This window comes from Lynx rufus, unplaced genomic scaffold, assembly GCF_022079265.1.
Source record: "Lynx rufus isolate CCGP_SWC_20201006 ecotype Redwood Valley unplaced genomic scaffold, mLynRuf1.p SCAF_26, whole genome shotgun sequence".
Taxonomy (NCBI): domain Eukaryota; kingdom Metazoa; phylum Chordata; class Mammalia; order Carnivora; family Felidae; genus Lynx; species Lynx rufus.
Genome location: NW_025814841.1, coordinates 12,604,532 through 12,625,319, shown reverse-complemented (window position 1 = coordinate 12,625,319; position 20,788 = coordinate 12,604,532). Strand labels below are relative to the sequence as shown.

The following is a 20,788-nucleotide window of genomic DNA, read 5'->3' as shown; positions in this document are numbered from 1 at the left end:
GGGCCACTCCTATTTGATGACTAACACAGGAGAGCAGCAACAAAGTGAAATGGGTATTTGACTCTTGTCTGTTGTAGCCCATCTCTTTTCTCTTGCTGCTTAAGGACAATGCTTTGGTACTTTCTACCTTATTCTTATTCTGTCCACTCCTCTCTATATTAATGCTCTGATTTTTTTATTTTGATAAGAGACAAAATAATTAACAAAAGGATAAGATCCTATTTTATTGAAAACTTTTCTGGTTTGTATCCTTTCCTTACCTACCGATTATCTCACTCCTGCTTAAATCAACATGCACATCTCCATTCATTCTCTTAGCTCATTATCTTCCTTGTTGTAAGCTGTCATCATGCTCCATAGAGTTTACATGCATAGTTTATTTGTGAAGGAAATGATGGATTCCAGCAAGAAGAGCACAGTACAATAAGCAAGAGCTATAACTTTTGAAGAATCAGACCCAAGTCACAACATTCTAGCTATGAGCAACAGGAGGCAAGTCACGTATTCGTAAACTGGAAAAGCTCTACACAAATGCATGGTGCTATTATCAGTAGTAGCAATATAATTACCAAGTAAGTCCTTTGTGGCTAGAGAATACAAGTAACACATAGAAATATGATGGGATAGAATTCCTGTCTAAAAAGACATACTATTGTTTCAACATCAGTTGGAGTTACTAAAATATCAGGTTTAGAACTGACCTGTTTTATCTAATATTTAGAGACATATGGTAACAGAGTACATATGGTATACATTTTAGTCAGATCTTTTTTTTTTATCACAAATATCAATTACAAGGTATACAAAGAACTGACTTATTAAAAAATAGGAGGAAATTAAATGGTGGGATAAGAAATATTTTATATAATTTCAACGTTGTGCTACAGTCTTTTCAACTATTTTTATTCCCATTATCTTTTATACTTGATGTGCCCTGTGGAAAAAGAGATACCTCTGTATTTCATAAAATGCAAAAACAATAATAAGGAATAAATTTACTAAATTCACAAATTCATATGATTGTTTAAATTCAAATCTTTGTGGTTTTTTTTTTTTTTTAGACTATATTTTCAGAATTTATCACTATTGAAATGTTATTTCATGGCAAAGCTTTAGAGGTCTATACTGCTGCCTACCAAAACATACAAAAGATTGATGAAGAAGAAGATTTGGAGGTAGGACTATATCTATCTAAGTTAAGTTCTTCTCTTAAGATGGAAATATTTAAAAGAAAGCATTAATCTGTATGGGTAAAAATATCTTAAGTTTGAATACTACAATGGCTCGTGTTACTGTGTGCAGTCCCAAATAGCTCAACTTTTATGTTTTTCTCATTATGTATTTTTAACTTAACAAATTGACCATGGTAAAGTTCCAAGAATTAATTTATTAACAGCTAGTTAATAAGGCCATTACGTGAAATACTGTATCATTTTGACTGGTGATATAAGTCACTTAAGTGTGCTAACCATCACATTGATTAGTGCTAACATTTGATTGCTTATGCTGTGCAGAATACCCAAAGCTTCACATGCATTTTCTCATTCACTGCTCAGAATCCTATGAAGTAGGTGCTGTGGTTATTCGCATCTTATAACTACAGAAACAGGTTTAGAGGTTTTAAGTAACTTAACTTGACCACAGCCACTTAGCTAGTAAACAGCAGAATCAGGATTCTCACCAGTTTTGTGTGATTTAATCAGTATGCTATGAAATAAGTGTAGGTTTATAATAAGGCTTGCTTTGTACTGATAGTTAGATGCAAATGCAAGTAGCCAACTAATGTTAGAGCATCTAAATATCACAGCCTGGCTTCAACAAGCACATCTGAAGAGTAACTGTCCAACCCTCCTACCTTTTAAAGGGAGGAATAAAGGCACAAAAGTATTTTTGCTGAAATAGATAAAATATTACACACAGACTTTGTCCATATTATCTCTATAGTAGAAGTGAAAAAGACCAGATAATCTCAAGATATAACCAGAATTCTCTATTAATGAGTGATAGAATTTGGGAGTATCTGCCAGTTGACAATTTTGAAGATTCCCCCAGTTGTTTATTTATTAACTAACTATCCATAAAGAGTTCACCTGGGCCTTCTTTTCCCACTACTCCACTGGTTCCAGGAAATCTAATTCATAAAATCAGATAACAGTTTGACTAAAATGAAGAAGGATACATGTTTTAACATGTGTACATGTTTTCCAATGTCAAAATCTCATCTTAGTTTTATATCAGTTATGCACACATGATATTTCTATTTATTGTCTATCAATAGATGGCTTCCTAAGTTTCCCTTCCTTCCAAGTACTATAGCTAAGGTTTCTTAATTTTTACTCCTTTCATGTCCTATCTTTTAAAAAACAGATCAAGCTTTTATCTGTCATTTGTAAAATAATAAAATAGCAAATGTTTATATATAGCGATTACTTTGGACAGCTACTGATCTATGCATTTTAATTATATTTTAATCCTCCCATCAACTTTGACAAAAGTATTTATTGTCCTCCTTTCTATGGAAGAGGAAACTGAGGCAGAAGTAGATTAAGAAACTTCCCAAAGGGTCCCATAACTAATAATGCTGGAAGCCAAACCCAAAAGTCCTGACTACAGACACTGTTTTTATCCTCTCTATACTGTGATTAGTGTGGTTCTTGATGAGTGTGATAGGCACCATTCCCTACAAGAAAAACACTGCACTGAGTGGTAGGTTCAAAACTGATCCCTTACTTTTCCTAGAAGACTGGAGTCCTGTTTAGAAGTATCTTCATTCTCCTTTTTCTAATGCCTCTGACATGCCATTTGTTAACTCTTACTAAAGTTCCTTCAATCTCTTTGAACCCCAAGATTTTCTTTCTCATTCCAGAGGTCCTAGCTAGTTTATTCTGTCACACCACTTCCCTTACCAGTATTCTTAATCTAGCTAAATAGCTCGTGGGAGGAGAGATTCATAAAACACCCAGGATCTCAGAGCTGTGTGATAGATACGTTTTTGAGTATCAACGTTCCTACTTTCTAATGGGGTAATATTGAGCAAGTTTTTCATTCTTCAGCTTCCTTATCTCTCAAATGGAGATCTAGTATTTACCTCATAAAATGTTCATTCAACAACTGTTTATTGAGCACCTGTTATATACCAGGCATCACTCTGAAGATTTAGTATTATAAGTTAGAAAAGGTCTGAGTTGTCAAAGCAAAGATTTAAAAATCTACCATAGAGTTCAGACATTTAAAAAATATACAGGCATACCTCAGAGATATTATAGCATTCCAGACCTGTGCAACAAAAGGAACATCACAATAAAGCAAGTCAAATGAATTTTTAGGTTTGCCAGTGCACATAAAAGTTATGTTTACGCTATACTTGTAGTCTACTTCTTTAAGTCTTTTATTTTAATTCCAGCACAGTTAACATACAGTGTTATATACTATAGTCCATTAAGTGTGCAACAGCATTAGATCCAAAAAGCAAAAAGGTGTACATAAAGAAAATATATTATTGCTAAAAAAAATGCTAACCACCCGAGCTTCCAGTGAGTCATAATCACTGATCACAGGTCACCTTAAGACAGGTAATAATAATGAAAAAGTTTAAAATATTGTTAGTAATTACCAAAATGTGACACAGAGACACGAAGTGAGCAAATGCTGTTGGAAAAATGGCACTGACAGACTTGCTTGAAGCAGCATTGCCACAAAACCCTTAAGTTGTAAAAGAGTCTCTGTGAAGCACAATGAAGTGCAATAAAATGAAGTGTGCCTGTACTGTGTAACTGTTTAAGTTTTATAATGTGACCAGTCCTGTAAAGAAAAAATATAGTGTGCTGTGAGGATTCTAAATAGTCTGGCGAATCAAAGAATGATTTCTTAATTAGAAGTCTGAGGGACGCGTAGGATGCCTGGCAACACCTGTAGGGCAAAGGACACAGATACACAGAGGTCCTGAGGCGTAACGAACTATAGGCAGAAGCCGTTAGTGTTCTGCCACACAGCAATTGTGGAGAGAAGGAAGCAGACTAGGGAGAGTTGTGGGACCAGGGAAAGTAAAATTCTATGAAACTGGTACCAAGAAGAAAAAGAATCTTTTACATACAGGATTTCTTCGGAACAAGTAGAGAAAATATGTAGACAGGGACAGAGAAATAACTTGCTATTCTTCTTAAATACTTCATGCTTTACAAGGACTGCTGAGACTTATTCTGGCAACAGCTAATTTTTTTTGTGGTTAGGCATCTAGTTATATCACAAACCATCTTACCTTATTTGTTCTTCACATAAAAAAGCATTGTCAGGCTCATTTTCCCCTTCAAAAGATCACCTCTGTGCAGTCACTTCAGAGCATCTTGAGACTCACTCCTAGAAGAGATCTTGGACCATATTGGGAAATGCATTATTGCCAATAAACATTCCTGTAAACCTGTTGTTTTGCATTAAGAGATTAATTTTAACACGTAGCTGGTTTAGACTTTTATCCCATGGGTGTATACTGTCTTCCATTTCCCACTTTTAACTTCATCTTTTCTAGAACAGTTAAAAAAGGAATGTTGTTCTAACAAAAATACATCCTTTCCAAATACCATTTGATTAATGGTTCTTATACCAGGATACGTGTTCCTTATATCCGTTTCTTATATCATACCAGGATATGTTTTCCTTAACTGGCATGAAAACATAATTGGATCCTCAGTAACATGTTAAATAACCTAATTAGCATGACTGAATTGTCCTAAAACATGTCTCACCTCTTGAGTTTAAGTTTCACCTCTTCGCTCCTTTTGTGTCTTGTACTTCTCTAAGGTTTAAAGAAATCCATAGAGAAATCCCTTAGTTTTGAGTTTCTTTTCCCCAAAACACGTCGTTAACATTCCTTTATGTTACAATCTTAAGCTGGGAGGAGTTGCAAAGATAAAACGGGGCTCCTTGCACTAGTGTTGGAGATAGATGCATAATTACGGAACAATGAAATGATAGCTGTATTGAGGTATAAACAGTAAGCGCTACTGACTAGAGAATAGGAGAAAGCAGAAGATGGCATTTGACTTGGCTCTTGATGAGTGTGCTAGAATTCTAGGCTGAGGAATCAGCATTGCAAAGGCAGAGTATAACATATTCTGCATATAGGTAAATAGGCTAGAGGTGAAGAGTGATGAGTAGGTTTGAGTAATGTTAAGCCTTGGGTGTCAGTGTTTGGACTCTAGGTAGGGAGGAGCCACAAAGTGTTTTAATAATCATATTCTGGTCTTCAGTAAGATAATTCTAAGTAAACTACAAAGAAAGATGTGCAGAGTCAATAAATTAAAATAGAAGTGCCTCAGATGAGAAATTTAGGGAGAATGCCTAGGATTATAGTTTGGTCTACTCAATGTATCATAACATCTATCATTGTAAAGGTGAATATAGAACTACGCTGTCTAACACAGTAGCCCCTAGGCATATGTGGCTAAAGTTAAAAATTCAGTTCCTCATTCACATGAACCACATTTCAAGGGGTAGTAGCCACATGTAGCCTGTTTAGACAGCAAGCATTTCAATCATCTCGGAGTTCTACTAGATGGTTGGTCTAGAACAGAAGTAGTTAGGCATGTTAAGTATGGCTATCAGAAGAGAGCCTATAGAAAATTGGTTAAAAGGTAGATAAGATCTACCAGAGAAAGGTAGATAAGATAAGATCTTCAGAGAAAAGGGTAAAAAAAAAAAAAAAGTGGCCTAAGGGAAATCCTTTAAAATTATTTAAGGTATAAGCAGTAAAAAAAGAGATGTGAAGAAATAGGGCAGCTAGCACATGAAAAGAGTTTAGAGATGGCATACCTGGAAAAGAAGTTTCATAACAAGGCCAGGGAGGATCAAAGATGACTTTGGTGGTTTGGGGCAAAAGCAATTTCAGTGGAAAGTGAAAGCCCACTTGTAGTTTTTTTGACAAATGGAGATGAAGGAGAATATTTGAGAAGTTAAGGAGTAAAGTTATATCTTGAATTAAAAAAAAAAATTGATCTTGAGCTTGTTTGCTGAGGGGAAGGAACCTGTGGAGAAAGAAGGCTTTTCTTTTTTGAAGTCTTAGATATAGGAAATATGCACCTTGGAAAGACTCAGATGACATTAAATAAAAGGGGTGGGGTAAAGAGTTGAGGAAAAAGGGAGTGAAGTTGAAGAAATTCACATCTGACAACATTACCTTCCAGTTTAATTATTAGAGAAATGGGGGAAGACAAAAAATATAGATAGGCTTAAAAGAGTGGTATTTGGAACTGTTGCCTTAAGGATAAAAAAACTGACAAAAGGTGTTTCAGAGTCTAGTGAGATTATAATCCATAAATCACAGTGGCTCCAACTTACTCTGAAATGATGTACTGTCAGACTATTGCGATGAAGTTAAATTGATAAGAGTTGAGACAGGGAGAAGACAAAGAATCAAAGGTATGACTTGCAGCCTCTCTCCTTGGGAGCATCCACTTTGAGGGAAGGAACTCCTCAGCAAAAGCTCTCAAGTGATGGTTTCAGAACCCATCAGCATCTTAACCTGGTTCAAATAAACTTTATAGCTTTCATCTTTAAAACTTTATTTTTTGTAATGGTTTTTTGTGTTTTTTTTTTTTTTAATTTACAATAATAGAAATTTGTTCCTGGGAGGTGGAGGTGAGCAGGTGGATGTGGTTGCTTTAAAAAAAAAAATCTTAACTAAGAAGAACTTAACATGGCTTCCTAGATTCCCATCGTTTGGTATTTATTTTATAATGTTGCTTTATCATTGCAACAGGTTTTCCGAAATTCTCTGTATCCACCAGATTATTCATCCCGTTTAGATATCGTAAGAGCAAATTCAAAGTCCCCTCTTCAAAGATCACTGTCAGCTAAGTGTGTATCTGGAACAGGTCAGGTAAGCTAAAAACCGTAATTTAAAGGAATACGAGCAGCTGCCTTTGGTATTGTTCAATACATTTTTAGTTTCCCTTATGTCCTGACTTCATATAACTTACCCTCTTACAGAAGATGATTGGAAGATTGCATTAAGTGCAGCTCTGTTCTTATTTTGTATACTGTAGTACATAATACTCTCTACAAGAACACTTGAGAGCAGAGGTGGAAAGGACAGGAGAATGCTAATCTAGATTTGTTTTCAGATGTAATATGAAGAGCATAGATTCTGAAGTCAAACTGCTTATGGTTTAAATACCACTATCATGACTCAGTGAAAATTATACCTAAAAAAAGTCTTTTTGCTGAACATGATCTTAGATCTGGAAGCACGTATCTTTAGGTAAAAAGTCCATTTTCTCATTTCTTCTATATCCAGAAAGCCTGAGTTACTAGATGTCTACAACTGGGAGGGGTGTACAGCCTTTTTCTTTTAAGAGGCCATACAGAAAATGGGCCCAAGGTGTATGTCCCAAATAAGGGCAGCCATAAACAATACATTAACAATTCTTTATGGCCGTGTTATAATAAAACTTTATTTACAAAAACAGGAGGCAAAATGGAGTATAGCTTGCCAACTTCTGATCCAGAGATCAATACTTTTTTTCATATCTAGCCTTCAGAATTTAAAATTGAGCAAAATAGGGGCACTTGGGTGGCTCAGTCAGTTAAGCATCCAACTTCAGCTCAGGTCATGATCTCAGTTTGTGAGTTCAAGCCCCACATCGGGCTCGCTGCTGTCAGCACAGAGCCTACTTCAGACCCTCTGTCTCCCTCTCTGTCCTTCCCCACCCCCTTTGATCTCTCTCAAAAAAATTAATAAATAAGATTAAGCAACATATTTTCAAAATACAACTTGTAGGTAAATGTGACCCAATGACTTCTATTTCCATTTGGTTCTCTTCTAAGCATTTATTTACTGCTTTATATGTATAGGTCTCTCTCCCCCAAACAACTCACATTTTTATTATTTATCAGCATAAAGTGCCTTGCATGTAAATTCCATATTATCTAGTATTATAGTACAAAGTTTGTTTCTATTGAGAGCTAATAATGTTACCAAAATTAGCTAACATCTGTGTCGTACTTTAGAATTACATTATCCTAGGGTTTCTTGACCTCCACACCATTGACTTTGAGTCAGATAATTTGGCAAGGGAACAGGGAGTACTGTCCTGTGCATTCTAAAGATGTTCAGCATCACTAGCCTCTACCACAAGATGCCAGTAACACACACAAACACAAACCCCCAGATGTAACAACATTGTCTCCAGACATTGCCAAATGGGCCTCAGAAAGGTCTGAAGCAAGATGACTTCCCAAGTGGCAATGGTCAGGACTTAAAAGCAAGTAGTGAATTCAGACTCACTCCATTTAAATCACAGTATTAAATTTTAATATTTCAGCTGCCTAGTTGAAATAGTCTTGGCATATTATTTGCTGTCCCTTTGATGATTCTCATATTCAAACGCCCATTTTTGTGACCTAAGAATTACTTAACAAAATATTTTCGATATCCATAGTATACTGAGTATGTACTTTTCTCTGAAGTATTTAGTTATTCAAATACTAGTACCGAACTGGAATTGGTTAATTTCATATTTTTGTTCAAAAACAATCTGATATATGAATGAAAAAGCTCTGTAACTGTTTTCAACCTTAAAATATAAGAATTCATAGGGAATTTTCATTACTAAAAAATTATTATCTTCCTGAAACATATGTTCTATGTGACCTTCTCTATAAGGGCATATTCAAAAGATACCAAGTATGTAAAAATATTTTAAGTTAATATTTTTTAAAATGTGTTAACTTTTAACAGGTGTCTACCTGTCGACTAAGAAAGGATCAACAAGCAGATGATGATGAAGAGGATGAAGACTTAGATGTTACAGAAGAAGAAAATTAATTTTCTTAAGAAAACTTCATATTTCGGTTTTCATCTTGAATGACTTGGCGTCCAGAATTACTACACTGTAAAACTTTATACTGGCTTCATACTCGTTAAACCTCAAAATGAAATCCTCCTGAAAATGAAAATTAAAGGAAATTTATGCTGACCAAAAATGAAGGTTTTAAAAAATATTACACACCAGTCATTTCAACATCCTATCTAGCAGTATGTGATTTTTGTATAGGTTCCATTAAAAAAAAAAAAATTATGTATTTCAAATGCATTCCATATAATGCACTATACCTAGTTGAGGTCGCAATAGAAATAGATGACAAAACACAAGAGATCTAACAATTCCACTTGTTTCTTTGCTTTCATTGCCAAAAAAAGGGTCTTTACTCATTCTGATTAAATACAAATTCTATTCCATAAAGCCTTAATCAAAAGGACAAAGGTTTTTTTCCTTTACTTTTTTTCACTTTTACTACAACCTGAAGTTTCATTATTTGATACATAATTTACTTTTCAATAAGTGTCATTACTTTTTATTAAATGTAATGGGACACTAGGATATCAGTGTCTTAAAACTACATAAAGCAGAAATTTTAGATTCAAAAAGAAAGCCACATTCAGCCTGATTCTGGTTTTAAAATGAAAATGCTGTCATACTGAAGCATTATACATGGTACTATAGCTTTTAGAAAGCTGTAATTTGGTGGAGTGTTGCCTAAGAAACATCATGGAAAACGATAATCATTTAAAAGTCTATAAAAATTTTACCAAACCACCATCTAATTAATGAAAGAGTATACAGTTACTTTTATTCCTGAAAATAATCAATTTAATCAGAGCCTTTCAGTATGTCCAATACTTTTGTTTCTTTGGATGGGGATTGTACTTTTGTTATTTCATGGATACCAGTCAGGCATATAAAAATTTTGAAATTTATAAAATTATTTGGGATAACCACAAAAGGCAACTATTCACAACAAAAATAAAGACTTTCTAGAAAGCTTTTTTGACTTTGTTATTCATGGTTCTGTTAACAAAACATTGCTTCCTGAGAATAGCCCTAAATGATAAAATTACTTCAGTACAAAATATTCAAAATGTTCTAAAACCCTAAATAAATTAAGACACTAAAGGTATCATTACATTGCATTTTATTTTCTCAATATTTAAACGTGGTGTTATAGTTGGGAGGAAAAACCAGGGTTATAGTATTTCTCTTGTTTACTATAGCAGCTCACTTCTCTTAGCATTAGTTGCCTATCTATAAAATTAAAACAGTGCCTGATATACAAAGCAATCAGCAAACAGTTCTGATATAAAATGTATGCTCTGCCTACTTCAAAGAAATCTTCTAAAGACAAAAGGATTACTATACATAATACGTTCAGCAATGTAAAATTAAGTTTCTTTTAGACCAGACTTAGGTTGGCAAACTATTACTTAAAGGGCTAGGCAGTAAATACTTTATAATCTGTGGGCTGAGAAACAAAATTAAGGCTATTACATAGATAGTTCTATAATCATTTAAACCACCTTTAAAAATGTAAAAACCTCTTTCAGCTTCCTAATTAAAAAAAAAAAAAAAATAGGTAACTGGACCAGTTACTTAGCCTATAAGCCTCCATATATCTCCAAAACAGTTTAAGTTTTTTAGGGTTATGGAGAATAAATCACATAGTTAATTCATAATTATAAGCCAAATATACAGTACCTAGTACAACTCCTTAAGTAATAGCTAACACTTAATACAAAAAGATGGAGGTGATGGGGTCACTGCTTAATAGGTGATCTATGGACCAAGAGCTACTGCTCTTGAGAATATCCTTAGTAACTGATAAAAAATAAACTCTTAATGATTCTTAACTATCTCCTGGTTTATGGGATCAAGTTTACTTTCTAGATGGTAACTATATTTTTCAGATACCTTCTGACAAAAAATGTTTGGTTTTAAGATAGTTAACATGTTGCTAGGTATTAAACTAGAGAACCAGTACGCTCCTAGTGTACCTGATATGTCTGGGAACAGGAGAAAGAAGTGGCTGAAACAGTTGACCCCCGAACTATACCAGGGTCAAGAGTGCTGATCCCTGCACAGTTTAAATCCATTAACTTTTGATTCCCTTAAAACTTAGCAGCCTCTTGCTTATCAGTAACCTCCCGTTGATCAGAAGCCTTACCAATAACAGTTGATCAACACATTCTGTATCTGTATTATACACTGTATTCTTACAATAAAGTCAGCTAGAGAAAAAGTATCAACAAAACCATAAAAATATTTAGTGTTATACTGTATCTATCAAAACAATCCTACCTATAAGTGCACACTTGCAGTTCAAACCCTGGTTGTTCAAAGTCAACCACATTGATGGGTCTATGAGAATTGAGTGCAGTATTCTCTTTTATGTTTTTGAAATTGGTGTGCTGTTTGACGGTCCATCATGGAAAATGCCCTGATTTGTTACATTTGCCAATTTCCATTGCAAAAATACTACCATGGCCAATTTAACATAACCAACGACAGCAGAGCTGGGAAAATGTGCAAAAATGGTTCCCAACCAGTAGGAGCCAATTTTCTCTACTTTTTTATTTTTAAAAGTTAAAAAATTTATTAAACTAAATGGTTATGAGTGTATCATTAATTTTACAATCATAATACAAAGCTTCTGTTTACTATTGTTGACCTCTTGTCTACTATCACCTCACACCCCCGCCCATTTGAGAAGCAGTTCCACATTACATGATATTTCATTTTTAGGCTTCATCTTGGCTCTTACTGATATGTATTTAGGAAGTGTTTTAAAGTCTTCTATACATTCCTCACGAAGACTGATCAAATGAACCATCTATATAATCTCTGAGCATTTAAAAATAGTGATTTATTATTTTGTTTTTTGTTCATTGTGTTTAGTTTGCACATTTATCATTCCCCTGGCTATTTGTAAGCTTACTAGTTTAAAGAGCCATATTGATGTGCTTTTTCAAACCAAATTTACCAGTTTATTCATTCTACTAGCAAGTAAGATATTCACAATAATTAAAAACACAGAAACTTCAGTTGGCCTCTCAAGTTTCTTAAATCACTGAAGATTAATCCAAAATAGTGGCAAATGGCTAAATACTGACAAAGTATTCTACTTCTGCAAAATCCTATTATTAAATTACTAAGCTACCATATATAAATTCAAATTATATTCTTATTTGCTCAATATGGGAAACCTGTGAATCACAGAATTGAGGAAAATTAACCTGGCTTTATGTAAACTATATAAAAGGCCAACCAAAATCAAATCATATTTGATAAAATGAACAATTTTAAATTAGAAGTCAATTTATGATATTATTATCTAAGAAAAGCCCTGGATAGATATATACAAACTTTTAAAGTTATTTTGTCTTTTATGAACAATGAGCATAGTAATTTTGGTTTTTTAATGCCACTTTAAAGCAACAATGGAGAGAAAGAAAATATCATTTACTCTAAAGTATTTTTAGCACAATCTTACCAAAATAAAAAGTACCATTTAACAAAAGTTAGTAGGCAAAAGTGTTAAGAGCATGAACTGGAGTCCAAGGTCTGTCTGGGTTGAACCTGGCTCCATGATTTATTAGCTATGACTTTAGGCAAGTTACTTAACCTCTAAACTTCATTATCTCACTTGTGAAATAGACATAAGTAATACACCATACTTCTTAAGGTAATATTTAAATTGAGATTGAGATTATGCATGTAAAGCACTTTCACTGCCTAGCACACAGTAGGTGCCCAATAAATGTTAGCCACTATTATGGGTATAATAAAATCAAATGCAGTGTTTATAAAACGTCTACACTAAATATCAAAGAAGTAAAAATGCAATCTCACAAAAATCTGATTATATTTAGTTACTGAGTCTTTGGATACAAAGTCTTATAATTTAAAAATGAGAACCTAGTAAAAAAAAAAAAAAAAAAAAGTTCAATGAATCATCACTAAATTCTTCCCAGAACAAACTACATCCATTTATCAGATTCTTCCCAGCATAAGCCTAAATGTCCCCTTGTACCTATAATTACTTTTTTCTTTTAAGTATTTGGAGTTAATCTTACCAGTTTGGTTGATGAGATATGGAAAACACCATAAAGGTACACAGCACTCTATGCTATTATAGGCTATTTGGTCCATCCTATCATAAATATGGTCTAAGATAGCTGTTGAAAACTTCACAGAAGAAGCTGTAATCCTTTTTTCTTTTTATACAAATACAAGTAAAGTTAATTAGCTGGTCTATTCAGTTGCAAATTTTTTTATTTTTATAAAACTTTGCAAAGTTATGAACATGGAAACTTCAAGAATCTCCTAAGCTTTTTACACAAGTAAACTTCAAGTTCACAGTCTGTCCATTTTGAACTATTTATAATTAATGGGAGGCTTAACACAGTAATATCTCAGACAAAGAAGAGGGCATTAATTCTGTAGGCAGTTAGCAATGCAAATGCTAAACCTGAACAATAGTCACTGACCATTTCCTTATACAGTGTAAAAGATGTAGACTACAGACCAGAAACAAAAGTGAATATAAAACTTATCTTCCCCAAATACAGGTCTACTTTATACAAATCTTGAGGTTTACCCATGACATCAACAAAAACTAATGCACTCAGGGAATTTTCTCCCCAACTGTCCAAAAAAGGGGGCATATATAATTTTAAATTAGAAAAAGTGAATGGTAATTTGCAAGCAAAAGAAAACCAGATTCACATTCTAATATTTACATTTGTTCTATTCACAAGTCAAAATGTTTCTTTTCATTAGATAATTAAAAATAAACACTTAAAAAAAACAAATGCATTTTACTGCATCAATACTGTGGGGAGGTAATTCTGAATTTAGGAATGCTCGCTAGAGCAACATTAATTTAACTTTGCGTGGGCCAACCGGCCTATCACTTAGGTCTTTAATAGCAGCCATAGCTTCATTATAGTTTATCATAGCAACAATGGCTTCCCCTGTAGGTAACCCTTGCTCATTATACTGTATTGAAACTGAATCAGGTATGATTCTATAACCATGGAAAAAGTCTAGAATTTCGTTAACATTAGCTTTAAATGGAAGATTCATTATCTTAATAGGTGTTAGTCTACCTGAACTACAATTTAATTTTGGGTCAGGCATAAATCTCCCCTCAGGAAAACTTCCCATACTGCGCTTTCCAAAATCAAACTTGCCACCTTCTGGGCGACCAAAATTCACAAAAGGACGATGACTTCTAAAGTCATCGGGTGGACTCCTAAACTCCTCACCAGGAGGTCTAAAACTGTCAGGAAGTCTAGGGTCCTCCTCTGGAGGTTTCCTGAGGTCTTCCTCCGGGAGCCGCCTGAAGTCCTCATCAGAAGGGCATCTAAAATCTTCCTCCTGGGGGCTCCTGAAGTCCTCATCAGGAGGATGCCTCAAGTCTTCATCGGGAGGGCCTCTGAAATCTTCATCCGGTGGGTGCCTGAAATCCTCCTCTCGGGGGCGCCTTAAATGTTCCTGGGGTGGCCGCCGGAAATGCTCCTGAGGCGGCCGGCGGAAGTGCTCCTGGGGTGGCCGGCGGAAGTGCTCCTGAGGCGGTCGCCTGAAATGCTCTGGGGGCGGCCGCCTGAAGTGCTCCGGGGCCGGACGCCTGAGATGCTCTGGGGCCGGCCGCCTGAAGTGTTCCTGGGGCGGCCGCCTGAAATCTTCTTCGGGAGAACGCCTGAAATCCTCCTCGGGAGAACGCCTGAAATCCTCCTCCGGAGGTCGCCTGAAGTCCTCCTCGGGAAGTCGCCTGAAGTCCTCCTCAGGTGGTCGTCTCCACTCCCCTTGGGGAAGCCGTCTAAAGTCATCCTCAGGAGGCCGCCTCCAATCCTCCTCAAGAGGCCGCCTGAAGTCTCCCTCCGGGGGCCTCCTCCAATCCTCCTCCGGGAGCCGCCTCCAGTCCTCCTCGAGGGGTCGCCTGAAATCCTCCTTGGAAGGCCGCCTGAAATCCTCCTCCGGTGCCCGCCTCCACTCCTCCTCTCTGGGGTATCTGAAGTCCTCCTCCCGAGGGTATCTGAAGTCCTCCTCCCAAGGACGCCTGAAATCCTCCTCAAGAGGCCGCCTGAAATCCTCAAGAGGCCGCCTGAAGTGTTCCTCCCGAGGGCGCCTGAAGTCTTCTGGGGAGCGCCTGAAGTCCTCTGGGGAGCGCCTAAAATCTTCTGGAAGGCTCCTATCAAGCTGTCGGAAATCCCCCTGGGTTTGCTTGAAATTGTCCAGTTGCCTCAAGTCCTCCTGCTGATGCCTGAAGTTTTCAGAAGGACCAACTGAGTATATTGGTGGATCGCTGGAGTCAAAAGAATGGGAATGGTCATCTCTATCACGTGACTGTGAATGGTCTTGCACTCTCTCACTGGACATCAAGGAAAAATTTACATCAAACTCCTGCATTTGTGCCTCAGATATAAGTCTTAACAATACCTCTGTCCCCAAGAATCTCCGTCGGTTTAAACGTTCGGCTTTCATGGCTTGTTCTTCTGATTTGAATTTCACCAATGCTTCTCCCAGACCAACTCCTTTGTCATCATAAAGTAAGTAAATGTCATCCTCTGCAAGAGAAAAGTCTGCAAAGAACTTTTGCACTTCAACTTTTGTAACATCAAAAGGAAAATTTCTTATATATATACACAGTTTCTGGCCAAGGTAGCCTTCTTGAGAGTATTTTTGTGAAATATGTCCAAGCCTCTCTTTTTCTATGGACACTGGTCTTTTCTTTTCATAACATTCAATGAACTTCAGCATTTGTTTTCTAGAAACAGGATCAATATGAACAGGACGATACTGTAAAACAGTCTTATGTAAACCCAGAGCAGTGTTATAGTCTTTCAGAGTTTTGAACATTACAAAGGCATATCTTGTTCTTCTTTCATCTTTATATAAAAACCTAATCTGTTCATTAGTCAGATCAGTATCTCTAAAGAAATTTCTTAAATCTCTTTTGTTAATACTTAGGGACAGATTTTTTAAGTGAACATAAAACCCGAGAGGAGAACGAGAACGTGTTCTTCTGGGAGATTTTGAATGAGATCGTTTTCGAAAATGTCTATCATTAATTCCTCTTAGTGGAGAAGAATGTTCTTCAATTCTCATAGGAATGTCAACCTCCTTAATTGCATTACCACCAAACTCAATCCACTGTTGTTCTGAGCCTTGCATTACTTCTATAAATCTTGAACCCATAAAACTTCTATGACATTTAAGACCTCCTGAAGCGTCAATACATGAAGCAAATTTTACTATGGCATCACCATTATTTCGGCCATCGTGATGTTTTAAGAAAATTACGCCATCCACACACAAACCAGAAAAAAAGACACGTACATCATCTTCATTTACTAAGTAAGGCAAACCTCGCAGAAACAAGTAAGGATTCTCTGCCTTCAATGGCCTTGTCTTTCTTGGCCTTAAATCACCATGTCCTGTACCATTAGTATGAAACCCAGCATCTTGATTAATTGGAGAGCCATATCCGGAATTACTTGCTTCTTCTTTAATAGCCTCAACAAAGTTAGATAAGCTGCCAGCCCCTGATGCCCCAGATCCCGGTCGCTCTCTTCCTATGCGATCAGTTCTTTTCATTTCTATAGTCTTCTGCATTTCTGCCTTACTACTAAGAAAGAGCTCTACAGATGAATCCTTGATAAACCCTCCTGAACGACTTATGGCACGTCTTGCATCTTCATCTGTTGCAAAAATAATAAAAGCCTCCCCAACTTCCCCTCCAATTATATGCACTCCTCCATCAGGAATAGTCAATCCCGTGAAGAAGTGACGAATATCCACAGGCCCCGCAATAAAAGGAAGCCCCAGTAAACGGATGACTACAGCCATGCTGAGCTCAAACCACAGCAATAATGACCTGCAGACAAAAAGGTACACATAATAGCAAGTCTTATTTGTGAAGTACCTTATCCCAAACTAAACTTAATAATTACTTAGTTCCTACCTTCTTCAGCATTTATAAATGAAAACAGGGTATGAGTTCACAAAAAATATTGACAGTATCTAATTTCTTAGAAAAAGAATAAACCTTCTCCCATCTAAACATAAAAATAAACCAACTACTTCGGAGAAATATTTCATATCACCTATCCTATATAGTATGAACATCAAAAATATCAAATCTTCTTTGTAAATCTGCCAAGCACTGCTTCACAACAAGACCAAAAACTATTTTCAGACTCACTTAGAAACAGATCTTCTGCTGAAACATGTGAGAGAGCTTTGTGGATTAAAGAATGTTACCAACCATGATAAGTTTTACATATGAGAAAAGCCATCTATGGTCAGAATATAATTTCTGCTCATAATAATAAACTGTCTGCCACTAGTGCATCACTGACCAAAGGTAAAGTACAGAAACCATGTGTGCCTACAGGTACTATTCTACTTTACATTTTTTTGTCAAGCTTCTGTGAATAGCCTTAAGCTCTGGATATCTTACCTTTTTAAAATTTCTTGGAGACCTGTTAATTCTGTAAAAGCAACTTAACTGTGGAAAGAAAATGAAATATAATTAATCCTTGGACCCTGTAATTGATCTTAAACACGCCAGATTAGGATATTCCCTTCAGAATTACCTATTAAAAGTGAAGCAATATACGGAACCACAACTATGGACATTACAAAATGGTCTTCTTTGTTCCAAGGGGAAATTAATCATCCTTCAGCAAAAACGAAGTACAAATTCCAGGCAGACATCTGCAAATTATTTAAAAACAAAAATCTCCTGGAAATTAAATAGCTCCTTGATTGGAAGTGGCAAGAGCAAAGGGGTGATGAAAGTGTTATACATTTTGATTAGAGTGTTGGTTACATGGGAGTATAAACTTATCAAATGAATACTATCCTTAAAGTCTGTGCATTTCACTGTATATAAATTTTACATCCACTTAAAAAAAAAAAAAAAAAAGACAAGTGTTCTACAAGTAAAAGGTCAATTTAAACACATCAAAAGTTCCCAAAAAAACTTCTGTCACTTCCACTCATGAGAAAACCAAACACCTAGCTCCTTATGTCCAACTCTCTTGCAGTTTTCCTCCCTTTTAAAATATAAGACCAAATCAAACTAATAAGGCAACCATTCAAAATGATACAATAAATGAACAAAATACTAATGTTTTGAATTCAAAAACCAATTTTTAAAGTAATAAATTCAAACCAATGGCTACCCATTTGAATACAAATTTTAAGTTATACACATATAGCTCACACTTCCAAACATGGAATTAAATTTCCTGATTCTAATATAATTAAGGCAAACACTAAAATACCCATAAAATAAAAAATCTCTGCTACTAATCCTTATCTTAAACTCCTAAAACAATTACTACTAAATTCATCCTAAGCCAAACAGAAAATGTTCAAATAAGAATCTTATTATGCTAACAAGTTTATTCCATTTTAAGCTGTCCTGCACTGAGAAAACCCAAATGACAATAAAGAAAATAAAAACACATTTATTTAGAATGTTTAGGGATTATCAGTATTAACTGCTGAGAAATCTTATTTCCTTAAGGCAATTTATATCTAATATTTTCAGAGATACTCAAAGTTACAACATTTAATGTAATCTTATCAAATAAGAGTTGCTAAATTAATAATTATACATTTATGTTTTTAATGTGCAAAGAAATGTTGCTTTAATTCAGTACTTACACTTAAGTACCACTCTTCCACAAAGTGTGGTTGGAAGACATATTCTTTGAGGTCTGCAAGGCTTATTTTCCTTTGGAAAGGGTCCACTGATTACTTTTTAAACTACAAGCTCAACTAACAAGGTATCAAGAAATTACTGGCCATATTCTACATCTGAATTATCAATGCCAAATTGATACTTAAAATATTGACTATTAATACTATTAAAATATTTACAAAGTACATGGGCGCGGGCAGGGGGTATATAGGAAATCTCTGCATCTTCTGCTCAATATTGCTGTAAACCTAAAAAAACTGCCCTAAAAAAATCGTTTATGAAAAATCCACAGTACCAAAAATAAAAATGAGTACAAACCTGGTTCCTTCAACAAACCAATATCCACACCAACGTTTAAAAAACTATATAAATGGCTTCTGTACTAGTTGTCCACATTAAAGTTCCAAGATTCCTTCCTATACAAATTAACTTAGCTCCAAAGCAAGTAAGATACATGCCATTTTGTCTATCCTCAACTTTTTAAAAAACTTAAAAAGGGATATGCCCTGAGAACATAAATATATCTACAAGCTACGTAGGGACGTTTCAAGGAATAACATGTCAAATTCAAAAAATTTCTAGTTTATCCTCAGCTTAAAAACAATATTTGAACTAAATAGTTCCAGGAGTACAAATCTCATGAATTCCAATCCAAGCAGACAAGATAAAATATTTTGTCTAATTTGCCACATATAACTAACAATTAACTTTTTTCCCTTTTAGCTGGTAGGGTAACGTACCATTTCATCCCTCAACAATGACACACCTAGGAGGCCATCTGTAAGAGACCGTTCTCAAAATGAGCACTTTTCCTCTGGTTCCCATAGGTCATTTCCTTAAGCAAATTCACCAGAAATTCTACTCTTAGAACATAACACAGAAATAGAAACACACAAAATACCCTAAAGTACACTGCACTTAGATTTGTTTCTACTTATGAATGTAACAGAAGTATTTTTGCGACTGTGTTGATTTAAAGACAGTGATGTTAGAACTTCTAACCTATGAAAAGATGAAGTGAGTCCTGAAAAGCTTGAAGTTAAGAAGTTCATTTTAAGTAATTTTGATTTTATCCAGGATTCATCACACTTGATCACCATTACTAAACAATACGAAATGTGCATCTTCTAATCAAGCCTGATAGGGAAACGAGACTAAATTTAAATAGGTATTATCTCAGATCCACCTGATTTTAACTAGAGAGTAACAAGTCATTCTCCAGATACGGTGGGGGGAAATGACTATTCCTTAAAACCCAAAGTTATGATGAAATTCTAAATGCATGAGTTTCCCTTGCAGAAAATAATCTAGCCCGGTCCACAATTATTCTTTATGAAGATCTGCCTTTTATCCTTTTATAATGTAGATGGTTAAAATAAAAACCAAAGGCATGACGACAGAGCCATAGTCGTTAATAGGAACTGTAAATGAAGACGAATCCACAGGGCACAGGATTTCCCATAACATCCATCATCCTCAAATGGGGATCATCCGAAGGAATCGCTTCTATAGCCCAAAGCCTTTGTCCAGACTCCCAAGGGTTAGAGCTTCCTTCTTTTGCGCCAGGCCAAAGTTGCTACGTGGGATCCGATGCTGTCGCCAGACCTTCAGCCAAAATCAGCCTTCAAATTAACCTGGACCGCCCAACCTCCGTGCCTTTCCGTTACGCCGTCCCAAGGGCAAACATTCCACCCTAACTCGCCACAGGGTGAACTGCCCCATACCTAACTCAAACACTTTGGCCACTCTCACGCCTAACAAGCCGGGCCTTCAGCGCTTTTCTGCCACCACTGACTACGATGACATAGCAAAGAAAAAAAAATACCTATGAAATCCTTCGAGATCTTCACTCTCAGGAAAACTGGGAAGCGCACACACACCACATGGAGGCTGACGGGAGAGTCGGTGTTTAGCAAGGAAGGAGGGTGCCCTAACGGCAGAAGCTACGCTAGCTCCTGGCGCGGCCGCCGGCCCCGCCTTTCCCCGTTCTTCCGTCCCCGTCGCCAACCCCTCCCCACCCCCGACGCCCCAAGGGTAACTGCTTCGCACTTGGCAGTAAACACACACCACTGCTGCCGAGTCGGACACACAAGACCGGGGGCGGGGGGCACTCCTCGTCGCAGCAGCCTGCCCGGCACAGGTGAAGCCCTCAGTGAGCCTAGAAGAAGATGGCGCCCACTCTCCCCTCCGCTCCGGACAAACGGACGTACAGTTTGTCTGCCCATGCGCTCTCCAGGCGTAA

General features: G+C 36.2%; 2 protein-coding genes across 19 annotated transcripts in view; one reads left to right on the top strand and one right to left on the bottom strand.

Moving 5' to 3' along the window:
- Positions 1–9,945, top strand: part of CIBAR1 (CBY1 interacting BAR domain containing 1) — a 27,947-nt gene extending 18,002 nt beyond the window's left edge. The window contains exons 7-9 of the mRNA XM_047089050.1: positions 1,062–1,175; positions 6,755–6,874; positions 8,735–9,945. Coding sequence (XP_046945006.1) covers positions 1,062–1,175; positions 6,755–6,874; positions 8,735–8,821 — 321 coding nt within the window. The 3' untranslated portion in view covers positions 8,822–9,945. The remainder of the gene's footprint in view (positions 1–1,061; positions 1,176–6,754; positions 6,875–8,734) is intronic.
- Positions 1–20,788, bottom strand: part of RBM12B (RNA binding motif protein 12B) — a 26,094-nt gene extending 5,306 nt beyond the window's left edge. For 5 of the 18 annotated variants that reach the window (XR_006963986.1, XR_006963993.1, XR_006963994.1 and 2 more), the window contains exons 1-3: positions 20,372–20,788; positions 17,296–17,343; positions 4,259–4,367 (exon numbers count right to left, since the gene is read on the bottom strand). Coding sequence is in view for 8 of the 18 variants with exons in the window: in XM_047089045.1 (XP_046945001.1) it covers positions 13,698–16,682 (2,985 nt within the window). In the remaining 10 variants the exon portion in view is untranslated. The other 13 variants (XM_047089045.1, XM_047089042.1, XM_047089047.1 and 10 more) reach the window with 13 other exon arrangements.